The 13,769-nt window shown below is 42.6% G+C and overlaps 1 protein-coding gene across 9 annotated transcripts in view; it reads right to left on the minus strand.

Moving 5' to 3' along the window:
- Window positions 1-13,769, minus strand: part of NR1H3 (nuclear receptor subfamily 1 group H member 3) — a 31,781-nt gene that overhangs the window by 10,873 nt on the left and 7,139 nt on the right. For 5 of the 9 annotated variants that reach the window (XM_039378290.1, XM_027719512.2, XM_027719514.2 and 2 more), the window contains exon 2: window positions 2,130-2,377. In XM_039378290.1, coding sequence (XP_039234224.1) covers window positions 2,130-2,247 — 118 coding nt within the window. In that variant the 5' untranslated portion in view covers window positions 2,248-2,377. Of the gene's footprint in view, window positions 1-569; window positions 626-2,129; window positions 2,378-5,864; window positions 6,738-13,769 lie in introns of those variants that run through there. The other 4 variants (XM_039378288.1, XM_039378289.1, XM_039378287.1 and 1 more) reach the window with 4 other exon arrangements.

Genomic DNA, 13,769 nt, shown 5'->3' on the forward strand with positions numbered 1-13,769 from the left:
GCTCTGTGAGTCTTCGGAGCCCCAAAGCCATCATTTCTTCTTCAAGGAGGGTGCTCCCCACTCCTAAAACTGAAACGCTCTCATAGTGACAATTCATTTACTAAACTTTGTTATTCTACCTGAAACACAGGCCCTGCACTACTGCTTCACATTTCAGAGGGTCTTAGGCAGCAGCTCCCAGCTCTTCCTCCATCATTCTGAGAGATCTTAATATTAGCAGTGGCTCTGAAAACATCTTTGGTTTTCTCCAATGCACCTTAAATTAAGCATTCCAGCCTACTAGCTATCTCTCTTTTCATTCCATTTAACTCTAGACAGGCCAACATCTGACATTCTACACAGCTCACAGTGCAGGTATTTCTCCGTATGTCAGATATTACAGATTCTTCTATGGCAGCTGTTCATAAAGATTACAAGCAATGTCTTGATAGGTCTCCAGATTATGCTTAGATATGCCTGGAAAGCCTTTACACTGGAATTAATGCATACAGATAGGTTTGCAGGACACAGCTACCGCATTTCCTGATCAACATCAGGTTTACAATTGCATGTCTAATTTTTGTACTTACTGTTCTAATACTTCTAATCCTTACTGTTGTTTACACTTACTATTCTGCTCAAGTTCCTGAAAGGGTAAACCATTTTAGGTTAGTCTCAGAAATCATTATTAGTGTTCCTCACCACATATTAGTTTTCAGTCATAAGTATCTTGGTGTTGATTTTCAATCCCACTGACTTCAGAGAGGCCTGGAGGTCACTCATTTCAGCCTGCACTTCTCACTCTCAGCAAGAAAATGCCATCAGACAGGTTAAATTTCTGATATTCTCCTTTCTTGTTTGACTCACACAATATATTACCAATTATTTCTCCTCACACAATATGTTACCAAGAGGAAATTATGCAATGTATACAGTTATTTCAGATTATTTAGTATAAATATATGCAATGGCAGACTAACTGGTATAACAACTTTTCCAAAGCCTTAAGTGATGTTCATATGCTTCTGAGGAACAGCAGAGTAATCCAATGACTTCTACAGATGAATCTGTCCATCTTGTGGATTTCTTAGCTGCCTTTAAGACGTTACATAAACACCTTATTACCTTTTCTATGACTGGTTTATTGAGACAGATAGGTTTATTCTTTGATCTATGTAAATTATTTTCCATCTCTAAACCCTAAGCATTTTAGTTATATAGCTGATTATTGTCATTTTCTGTAGTTAAAGATAACACAAAAATAGCGTAAGAGATATCAAGCATGAATGCCATCTTTAGCTCTCATTAGGGTCCTCCTTTGGAAGATACCCTATTATATATTTTTTTTTCACATTTTGTGACTTTTTTCCTTGCATTTTTGTAAGGAAACAATCTATCAATTGCTTTCTTTTCCTGTCCTCAAATATGGTTTAAGGACTTTTATTGGTTAATATCTTACCTTGTAATTACTCTCTTTGTTTCTACTCTACTGATGAGTCCTTGTTCAATGTTCAGATTACCTCTTCTTTTTATATCAGGGATTGCCCATTGCCTCACAGTTGAGCAAATACATTTATTTGCCATATTTTCATTAAGCTGCTGACACTATGCACATGTGTTTTCCTTTTTACCTGTTACCTGTCCAGAGATGCTACACTATGTCGTCTTACAGTTTTAAAGTGTAGGATTGTGGCCATGAGCAGCAATTTTAACTACAAAATCTCCATTCTATTTCCTGATGCTCTTTAACCTCAGTTAACCTAAGAAATATGTAGAGGAAACTTTTACCGTCTTCCCGTTATATGAATCTGCAAAAATCTATCTTTTCTTTGCACCACCTATCCTTGTTGGATTGTCACCTGTAGTAAAAACTTTATTGCTCAGCAGCTTTTGATAAGGCTAACAAAAATAAATTCATTTTAGTGCCATGAACCCAGCCTCTAAAAGGTCAAATAAGCAAAATATTTATCACCTACATAAACCCAGTTGTCTTCAATTATCAGTAACTGATTCTATTCTTAGACATTATCTCTGAGTGCCTCAAGCACTTCAGAATTTGCCCTAAAATTTTGCCAACTATCAATTCTGCTTGCAGCTGAAAGAATGGACAGCCTTTAGCTTGCATGGATTTAGTAAGAATTTTTCCATACCTGCATGCTCAGGGGGGTTCTCTGAGCCAGGGAAGAGTGAAAGCCCTTCCTCCTCCATCTCAAATACACTTGCCACCCTCTTCCCATGATCCTGTGTGCTGAGTTGAGTGGGACCCATGGAGGCCACACAGGAAGGGCTCACTGTAATCTCATCGCTGCAGCATTGTTTCTGCCAAGCAAGGGGCTGTAGGTGTCTTTCTTCAAGGTCTTTAGTTTTTCTCTGCTACTCAAAGTCAGAAAGGAAGTACCTGGGGAAAAAACAAACAGATGCAAAAGAGGCAAGAGTTCAACTATTGAGATATTAATTTCCAAAATCTATTAAGGGCTGCACCACAAGCAAGCTTCAAGATTTCATTTCCTTAATTAGCTTTGTTTTATCAATGTTTATACTCTTGAAACACAGTATTTGAGCAAACTGTGGTAAAAGGTACAAGATTAGCACATCCAGGTGCAAAACTATCCTTTGATTGCTGAAAGATTTATCGAAGCAGAAGAAGTCTTCACTATTGCTAACACCACCAGGGCACTTCAGCCCTGACCTCTCCAAGCGTGTAAGAGGGAAATTTCAGACTTTATAAGCAGTGGCCTTTGTTAAAGCTTCTAGTAACAAACAAATAGCTCATTGCTGCCAGCTGCCCTGGATTTTGCAGTATGTACTGCAGAGCATATAGAAAACTGTACAAGATAATTATTTAGCAGAGACTATAAACACTGAAGTTCCCTATTACTATCAGTAGCCAAAGACTGTGAGAAAGATCGATGATGTATCAAAGATGATACATCCTCCCTTCACTTACAGGTAACAATTGAAAGCCAGCATCATAGCTATAGCAAATGACCATGATGCCACCCTCAGAAATAGATTCACCACCAACCTACTGAGGATAGCTTTTCTGGAACTTAGAAACCATACTGAAAAGCATTTTCACTATACAGCCCAAACTCCACTACAGAACCTGAAACTGCAGAGCAAATCCAATCACTTCTTCCAAAAATCCCCATCTGCACAGAAAAAGGCCCTACTGATTTGACTACACAGACTCAGTGAAACTGATGCAAACTGCTAATGTAAACACCCTTAATCTGACTGAACATGCATTTGATCAGTTGATCTTAACTCAGTGACTTACCAATGCAAGCTAAAGAGATTAACTGGTTTAAAAAGCAACTACGTGAAAGGCCCGTACCAGTTTAACTTGAGTGATTGAGCTCATGACTGGAAGCCTGTCACTCTCTGAAAGACAAGAGGTGACAGAAAGCTCTGCAGCAGCTCAAATACAAAAGTATCAGGTAATTAGGGGCACGCCTCACACACTGCAGTGCTGACCATCGAGAGGCAGAGGACCCACCATCTAACATCCCTTCTTCCCTCCTGGATATCTGGACCAGACCATGCAATTTTTCTTAGAATGCCAAAGACAAGGATGAAAGCAATGCTTCCACAAACCACCCCCCTCTCAGTACTCTAAACCAGTCATTAAGTATAAAAGCAAGTCATACTGTCAAGCCTGCTGAGCTCCTGCCATCTCCCATTACACTGTGGATGCAGGTGTTAAAACCCACAGGGCACATTAATTCACATGACCTTTATAAATACAGCCTCAGACTGTATAAGCAATTCAGAGTTCCCTCCTCCCCTTTGGTGCACGCAGCCACTGAATTGCTGGGGAAAGAAAGAGACTATCTAGGACAAAAGCAGTGACAGCAAATATGAACTCAAAGCCATATAAAGGAAGAAATTCTGCCGTGGGAGGCTACAGTGTGATTTGCAACCAATTCAAAGAGACTCATGGTCCTCAAAGGAACAATGTGGCTATCACAACCAACTTTTTTTTTAAAAAGTCTCCCCAGAAAATCCTGCAGCAGCTGAGAATCTTGGAGAGGCACAGAACATCAGATGGAGACAGGAACTTCACTGAAACAAACCCACACCCGAGTTGTTTTCCCAGTCCTATGTAAGCTCCTCACTGATGCCAATATCAGATGTCTCCAGATATGTTTGGGCATGAAATAAGAAAGGTAAGCATACTGCCTATGTTCATCTCCACATTCCTTTAAACCATGCAACAGACTCACTCAAAGATTAATTATTGTGCAGAATGAATCACCAGCAGCAGTACCACAGCAATTTTTCAAAGGAAGAGTTTGATCCCCCAGCTGAGGAACTGAGTGACAGTGCTCAGTTCAGTGACCCAGTCTTAATGTATCCCAGCCACAATGGTAATGTATTCCAGAAAAAAAAACCCAGGAGAGTACAGTTTGATGGAATTTCAAAACTGTGTGATCCACACAACCCTGACTGACATTGCAAGAGTGAAACTTGCTGTCAGCAAGACATCTGGAGCCCAAAGGGGTGCGTCTAAGAGACTGCAGACATCCTGAGAAGTCTGCAGCTACCAAGAGGGAAGGGAGTATAAATTCCTGTGCACATCCAGGACACAGCAAGGGGTAAGGCCTACCAGCCACTATCTTCGTGCTGTAAAACGAACCCATGTGTTCCTGCTTCATGCACCAGCCTCCAGCCTTCCCAAAACAGAATGGGCCAGATAGGAAAGGTGGCTTGTCTTCTCTGCTCCTAAGACACAGCGTCTTTTGGTTTTGTAGGTGCAGCAACAGTTGCAGGCTGTGGAAAACTGACCTAACTACAAACAGCAGCACTCTAGCGCTAGGTAAAGAAACCCAAACTACCATTTTCCACACATGTACACAAGTGAGAGGTTGTATAACTAGACCCGGGACTTAATTTTCACAGAAACGCATGAGGATTGTTTTAAAATGACGAGAAATCTTGTCAAGTTTTGTACTAAGAATCATGTTATTAGAGATTCGCATCTTCCGATCTGCACCACCACTTCAACTAAAAATGCAGAAAGGTGATGCAAGCCATAACTACAAGAGGGAACACTGTCTTCTTGACATAATCTGCTATGCTGCCTCCCACTGTCTGTCTCTACTCCTTCGGTTTTAGAACTCAGGACTAGCCAAGTGACAAGAAATGAAGCAATCACTTCTAATCACTTCAGAGTCTTGAACAGAGGAACCTGATGACCAGACATATTCCAGTGAGGAAACACATAGAGATGAAAGGCTGAGGGAAACAATTTTCTGCCAGCCCTTGCCAGCCATGTATCAAATAGGACACTAAACACTTCTGAAATGTGTTGCCACCAGCCTTGCTCTACTCCATTTCTTCCTTCTTCCCTTCTTTTGAGACAACTGAACAACACAGATACTGATGGTCTCCAGATCAGCACTCTTGCATCAGAAAGTACTGCTTTTTTCAGAGACTAAAGATGGCAGCCTTGGCTCTTGTACCTCATGCTAAATGCCAGAAACATTCATCACTCAGTCCAGCAAGTCTCATCCCATTCTCTCAGCTGGAGTCCTCTTCCGAGCCAGATGAAGCACTTATGCATTCTTCTGGAAGTCTTTGATCTGATTTGTCATCAACAGACACAAAGCTACAGAATATACCAAACTATTGTCTAACATTCATTGAGGATAAGTAAAGGAGATAGCATTGACCAGCACAGCACATAAAGAAACCAAATAAGCCAGATGTAGTTACTGTGACACTTCTGCTAAACAGTGCTGTCCTCTCCCTGTATTCCTTGTTTGGTGCCTTCTGTGAGAAGTTTAACGATCAGGAATCAGACCAGATGCAAGCATATCTCTGAAGAAACCATGCTATGGAACACAGGAATAATCAGAGGAATAGTACAACGAGCCCTTTACCTCCAAATACTGGATGTTCAGATGAAATAGAAGATTTTTAGGAGGTTTGTTCAAGTCTCTGGGATCTTTCAAAACAGGATTTACTCATCACAGTCCTTGCCCAATAAATTACAATATCCAACAGTGTTCTGTCAAGGGAAAAATATATGGCTATGTTTCAGTTCTGTAATGAATCACAAGCATACATCTTTTGCTCTGCAGCATGTCAGCATCAGCAGAAGAGACCTTACATTTGTATACATATGTTAATATGACTGTGCTTGCTGTGTGTCAACAAGACTGTGCCTTTGTGCACGGGCTGTTGGCAAACAAATGCATCTGACAGGAAGGACTATCTTTCAGAGGTAACCAAATCAGGGATATAATTTGGTATTTTGGATTCTAAATGTATTCTAACATGTAATACAAGTGCCAGCCCCCAGTGTGAATCAACGTCTGAAAGCTGGGCCCACAGCAGCGCATAATGGGCAGCGCATAATGGCCTCCGCTGGAATCAACAACTCACACAGTGATGGCACTACCTTGGGTATCAAATGCTGGCTGCAGATCTAAATGGCCAAGAAAAAACACCCACCTGTTGGACTGAGATTTTACAGGACACTACAGCACCAGCACAAAGCTAAGCCCTTTGGGAGACACCGCTGTTCCAATCCTTTCATAGGGAGTAAACATATTTTGTGACCCAATGTTCTTCCTATACTGTGTCTGGTGTAGCAGCCAGAGGATTTTCACAAATCTTCCCTAGGATCTTGGTACTACCTTGTAGCTGTCTCAGAGAAACAAAGATTATTCCCAGTTCAGGTTGGCTCATTCTTCTTTGTTCCCTCTGCATCATCACATTTCTCTAGAAACACTGGAACAGATAGAGGGGCTCTGAACAGGGCAAAAGTATACATATAAAAGTTTCAATTAGGAAAAAGTTGAAAGATATACACCTTTCAAGACAGAAAAAGAATCTGTCACTTTGAAAATTAAGTAATATTACATGTGAAAACTGTCGAAATTTATGAGGAAAAACAATCACCTTCAGGTTGACAACAGGAGGGACAAAACATGAAAATGCAGGGTGGGCAAAGCAGTGCAACAGGATACCATAAAGAATTATTTTGAACGGTATGTTTATGAAGAATGGGAAAAACAGTTCTGCAACCCTCAGGGAACAGACTAGTTCTGTGCCCCTGCTGTAAATCCCTCTCTACAGAGAACTGAAGGGACACAGTTTGAAATCACATTATCCATTTTGATCTCTCAGAAGCATAAAGACAACCACAAACTGGAAAAAGTCTGTAAGCCACCATCAGTCCCAAGCTGATAAAGAAAAGCTTCGGCCTCCTGATTGCTTTCATTTGTTGTCCAGCTAAGCTTCAGCTGACCATGAGCAGCTGCCCAAGCTTGTAGCACTGGTCTGTGAGCCTTTTGAAGTTGTTGCCACCTCTGACAATTATGCAGAAGAGTCCTAGAAGTCAGTCCTGGCTGCGCAGCCTGCTTCCCAGGGATGGGCAGCTGCATTCTAGTCTCTTGCCCTCAGCTTAAGGGTCTTATTCCCACTCTTCCACTGGCTCTGAGTTTCAGAGCCTGCCCTCCACCCCCACCCCACTTTGGCTTTTACTCCTGCTGCTGACCAACTCCTTTATTACCCATGACTTTGCTGACTTTTGGCATGGCCTTTTCCTACGCATTTGTCTCGTCCTTTGAACTGGGTTCTCACTGCAGCATCCAGCTCTTGCTGGCTTTAGTCTGGTCTCAACACAAAGCATGCCGTCTCCTACCCAGGTCAGGTATGGAAACCATGGCAGAGGTTCAGAGAACAACAGCAGAAGTGACTAACAACCAAACAGATTAAAATAAACAAACGAGTGTCAATTGGTTGGAAAGAGTACTGGGAAGAGAAGCGGAGAGGTGTAACAATGGTGTTAGGATGAAAAGTATTATTCTGAAAGATGGTATGCTTAAAAGGAATAGAAGAAAACCGAGGAAGGGAAAGTCAGGTTATTACAGAAAAACAACCTAAAGGTGAGTTCTGGTAGACTGGAAGGAAGTCTGCATAACTTTCCTTCCAAAATTAGACCTTATATTACAACCAAAATGCAAAGAGGTCTGCGGGCATTTCTGAATCTGAACTTAATAGGACTTAGGCACTCTTCATCCACAGAATAGCTATTATAAACAAACAATGGCAGCAACAGAAGTTCCAAGCCAGTTGCACCCTACATCAAGCAAGAAGGAAAACAGGACTGAAACAACTGAACAAACAGGTTAGCAAAGTGAATTAGGATCATAAAGCACAACTGTACCACCAAACAGAATACAATAATTCAGGGAAAGAACAAGCCCAAAGTACTTTTGCTTTGCTCCACATAAAAAAAACAAACTCACTCCTTGTCCATGATCTGCAGAGTACAAGATTCCTTTCCTACATAGTTTGTGGATTCCCCCCATTTTGGGAATAGGGCTTCCCAAATTTTATATCAGATGATGACAGAATGTGCTGACGCCAGTCCAACCCGGGAAGCTACAGGCTCTGCAAAGCAACTCCTCACCCCCAACAGCAACTATTTTGCAAGTCAGCTCTCCTGTTCACATGCCTCATCCAGCAGCAGATGCTTCCTCCCCTCTCACCTGCCTCTCATTATACCTTGCCTGGCAAAGGCTGAGGTTTTGAGTTTGCCCTTGCCTACCTCACAGTTTCTGCCTGATCAAAGAGTGCCATGTCAACACATGGAGCAAGAGGAAAAAGAGAGCATATGTGTGACCACTTTCAGGGTGGGTAAGATCCTGAAATGGGCTGTGCCTTTATGTTTCCTCCCTCGCTCTCTCCCGACTGCCAGATGTCCTTGGTTCTGCAACTGAGAGGAGGAGAAAGGAGACAAGGTTACTGGAGTTCATTCACACTGCGCACAGGGCTGCTCTCGCCTCTCTTCCTGTTTGCAAGGAAGTATCAGTCCCTCTAACAAAGGGAGGGAGAAAGAGGCAGACAAGTGGATAGGGGGAAAGGGAGAAGAAGAGGAAAGGGAGGAGAGAGAGGGGAGGGAGGCGGGGAGAGGGAGGGAGGGAGATTATGGTAAGACGATAGACCCGTTTCCTGGAAATGAATAACAAGTGATATCAGGAACAATGTGGCCACCTTGCTGCCATGAAATTCCTTTAAAAGGCCATTGACACAAGTTCCCTTGAACCCTGGAAAACAACATAAGCCTGATCTGGGTAACAAATCTCCAGCCCATTCTATCCCTTCTAGGCTTTCTCCTGTTGCCTCAGTTTTCAAGCTTCTGGCTAACCTAGATTATAAACACCTCAAGAATGGCAAAAACTAGGGAATGTACCAGCTTACAGCAAGGAAGATGTTACAGTAGCAGCATCCCACCATCTTTCCCTCCCCTCCAAGCCATCTTGTAAAATGACAAGTCATCCTTCCTCAATTCTGTCTGGCCAGGTGAGCTGTGAAGCCAGTGTCCCAACACAGGAAGCAGACCAAGCACATCCACTTCAGAGCAACACTAACTTCTGCAGCACCCACCAGGATAAATATGGGCAGAACTTGCTCTTTACAGCTGAACTGCAATAATCCCCCATGTCTGGCTGCGAATCCAGCTCATCGACAGCTCGACACCACTATCGCACCGACCTTCAGATGGCAGGAAGCAAAACTGAGGCTTTGATAGGGGCTTCCAACAGGAAAAATCCCATCTGTGCTACACCCAAAAGAATGAAACACACAAAGCAGAGCAGCTACCCCCCTCCCCTGCTAGCAGAGAAGCAAAGGGCAGCTCAGTGCCACTCCTTGGGAAGGGGAAGGGAGGGGATCCAGCCCGGAGCCTTGTCCACAGAATATGTTTGTCAGCATCAACTGTAACAGCAAATTTTCCCTATGGAAACTCACTTTAAAATAGCAACAGCATTCTTTCGCCAATACCGCTCAACTTCTCCAAGCAAATTTAACCATCCTAGCAGTAAGCCTTTTTTCCCTTTGCACATATAAATGTATCTATGCAAAGGTGATTTTGGTTTGTGTGTCTCTTTTTCTTTCTAGGGCCCCTGTATTGGCTAATGATGTCATTCTTTCACACTTCTAAACCACAGTACCAGATACACACACCAACAAACAAACAAAAAAAGAATAAAATTAAGTGTTCAAGCAACCAAGAAAACTTCCTACTATAAAATAATCTAACTAACAAAATCCCCCTTCAATTTGGAAAATTAAACTTGAGATCTTTACAGTTGATTATTCCTGCTGCTGGCCAGCTCTTACACACCCTTCATGCAATGACAGCACATCATATCCTACTTGAAGGCTGAAAATGTGATCTGACCCCACCACCTTAGTTTCTTCATAAATGCCACTGTGTGGCAGCATGGAAAACATGCCCACAGACTCAATTTCCTTCTGGACACCTTCTCTGTATTTACTCAGCCACCAATATCTTGTTCTACACAACTATATATAGCTTTGCAAAACATAAAAGTCAGGCCCAGAGTTTAAGAGCTTCTATCATCTTCCCAGAGAACAGAGTTTAAAAGAGACAGGAAATATACAGTGTCATCGAGATCAGAGGTAATGGCAATATCCAACTAGGTCCAAAAAGCTGTTTTTTTGAAACTAGGCTTGCACAGGAGTTGGCAGGAAGGGGGGAGAGTTAGAGAAGCCTCTTCAATCATTGCGGACTTGCACCGTTGCACCACATTACAGAATAAAAACTCTGCCATGGATCCTACATTCCTCCTTTATGACCCTTAATTCCACAGATGTTACAGCCCCCCTTCAGGGAACATGAGTGTGACTCACAGCAGATTTGAGAAATCATCCCAATGCGATTTCCAAACTGAAGCAAGAGATCAGAGTTTAAAAAAAAAAAAAAAAAAGAAAAGAAAAAGAGAGAAGTAAGAACGAATACCCAAAATAACATCCTGGTAGTGGAGATGCCAGGGAAAGAGGTTAAACCTAGTCCATAGAGAATCTACTAGATTATGTCTAGAAAAGAGAACTGGAGGCCTTTTTTCTGTATGTAGAAAATGATAAATAATCCGACAACATACTGTTCACCTGATTGTTTCCTTAAAAAATAATTTAATCTCCACTGAACTATGCAGTAAGGAAATAACATTTCATGACCCTTGCCTATTCTAGCCAAGCACCTTTATTGGCTGGCATCACAAAAGGGAAATCTGCTCAGCTCCCCAGACTGTCTCAGCTCATCTCTTCAACACAGGACTCCAAACTGCTGTTGACTCCTCAGTTCACTCTCAGCACTGAGCTACTAAAACAGAAAAAAGCAAAAAGAAGCAGCTGCAGCATTTTACCAAGAAGACAAGATGACAAAGGACACAAAGCTGTGGGATGTATCACAGTGATGCCAAAAAAAAAACTTAAAAGCCCTCAATTCATAACCCCTGTCCAGGCCACCTTCTCTTTCAAACTAGTCTTCTTCATCCTCTACCAACCCTGAAATTACAGGACATGAAGAACAGAGGCAAAAGAGGAAAGAACAGAAGGGGAGGGCTGCTTACAGTGCAGCTGTTTGTTCATTTTTCTGATTTCCTCCTTTTCTCCCACCCCAAGTATACTTCCATCAGCATGCTGTTAACTGATACATGATAGTTTCTGGGAAACAGCCTTTTAATAATGTATCTATATAGCACTTTGTATCCAAGCACCATCCCACCTAAAAGCATCAATCAAAATAAATACTACCCCTCACAGGCAAAACAGAAATACAGTACCGGATTACAAAACAGGCAGGAAACTCATTAATATTCCCTTAAGGGCAGTAGGGGAAAGCACCGATTTCCATTCATAGAAGTATCATCCCTAGATGTAGCACAGAGGTCAGGAAGAAATTACAGTGCCACAGAAATACCCATATAAAGAACAGATCGGAGGGATACTGGAACAGAGTTTTAAATTGCTCCAGAGTAAGCCTGACTGTTAGTCTATTCCACTCAATCATTAAAAGGGATGTATCTTGGCAGGTTTTGCTAGTACTGCTTTTAGAAGAACAGGAGAGAGATGCAGGAGTTGCAGATGTATATATCCAAACCTAGACCAGACAGAAGACTGCAGTAGAGCAATAAAGATCAGAAGAGCTGCCAAGAAACACAGTGAAGACTGGCAGAGGAGTGCAGGTCAGAATAAAGGACTATTAAGTGCTTCGTTGCAAAGTAAACTTGCCCTGCTTTTGACTACTATTCTGGATCCTGGCCTGTATGGGCTATTTCTGATTTTGGGGGTCATTGCAACTGAACCCTTAACAAGCGCACAGTAACAGCAGCATACAAAGGACTTTTTTGGGTTTTATAAACCCACCAGGCAAAAGCTAGGAGGGAGGGGTTATAGGTATGAAAATGAGAGAGATTCCTGTGACAGGAAGGAGCATGTGAGAGGGCGTGTGACAGGCTGTGTAGGAGAATGTGCATGTAGATCTCATTCCCTCTGAGGCTCTTGGCCAAGTGTGGAGCTGAACTTTCTGCAGACTTTGTCCTGCCAAGTCATGTTCCCTTCTCAACACTGCCTGACATCACCACAAATACTCAGCTGGAAAACAGTCCAGAGCCGGACAGAGTCCACTGCTCAAACACCAGCCAGTGAAATGGCTGCACTCATAGCACACCCACCAGTGGGAAACCAGAGCCACTGACTCTCCTCACAGGTTATCTCCAAGCACCCAGGAGGCCTCACCCTCATCCAGGTAGAAAGAGCCCTACCAAAGCACAAAGATAGTGGAGGTGCAATGATTTCCTATTGCCCCAATAATGCAGCCCAGAACAAATTGAAAGTCTGTACAAAGGCCCCAACACAAAAAAGCGAAAGAACGTAATCATCAGACCATGTGAGTCTGTCACAAGCATCATGCTGCAAGGAGCCCAGTCCATTCCCAGCGTTGAAACATTCCCTGCACAAGGAGAAGGAAACCATCACACACGACCCACAGACAAACCAGGGATCCTACAAAGACTGACACTCCAGCAAGGTCTGTATGAAGCCAACAAGCAAACATTACCCCATCAGAGCACTCATGTCACCTTGAGTTCTCAGCAACAAATGTGAATCCAAGATCAGGGCTAGAAAACATGAGCACACATACAAGGCGCGGGAGTGGGCAATGGGGCTAAGCCAACAGGTGGGTCCATTTCTTATTTTGATCCTTGTATCAAGCAAGAAGGGTGTGGATGGCCTGCCGATTCTGGGACACTGCTAAAGGCACCACCCAGAGCAAGTATCAGGGAGTAGCAGTGGAAGATGATACTGAAACAAGGGAGGACAAAGTCTGCGGTCCCTTATTTTTTCTTCAGCCTTCACCTCCAGGCTGCTGCTTAAAAGCAGCACGGTAGAAAATGTCTTTAAAGTACAGGTGATAGGGAGAAAATTCATGTTTTCCTCAGACAAAGGCTTCTCCTTTCTCCACTCCTGTTCTATTTCTGGAAGAACAAATAGCAACTTGGGAGTTTTCTACAGACGAAGGCAAAATTTCTCTTCAGCTCCATGCAGGCCAGAAAATTACGTCCCCTCTTCTCAGACACAGACAGATAACAGAGACTCCATTATATGATTTATGATTATTTTAGCTCTTATATTTTAAAATTTTATTTTTCAGTTTAAAACACTCCTCACAACAGGAGTTCCCTCTTTCTTTGCTAAGAGATTCTGACACCTTCCTTAAAGAGGGAGCAGTGCAACCTTGCCTGTCCACATGCTATAGAGACTTTAAAGTATATAATTACCTAAGGCTTCCTGCCCAGACCTGCAGATGCCTAAAAATCTGTCCACCTCACCAGCTTTAAACACTAAAGCCAACCTTTTGAACTTCTTCCTGGCCCTTTCAAGGGAACTAGAATATTATTCCTCTCCTACAGAAAATGGCCAAGGGTGGGAAGCAGACAATCAGAAGACCAGAATCACAAAGTTGG

Source organism: Pipra filicauda, unplaced genomic scaffold, assembly GCF_003945595.2.
Source record: "Pipra filicauda isolate LSUMZ 115617 unplaced genomic scaffold, ASM394559v2 scaffold133_size2016399_pilon, whole genome shotgun sequence".
In the NCBI taxonomy this organism is placed as follows: Eukaryota; Metazoa; Chordata; class Aves; order Passeriformes; family Pipridae; genus Pipra; species Pipra filicauda.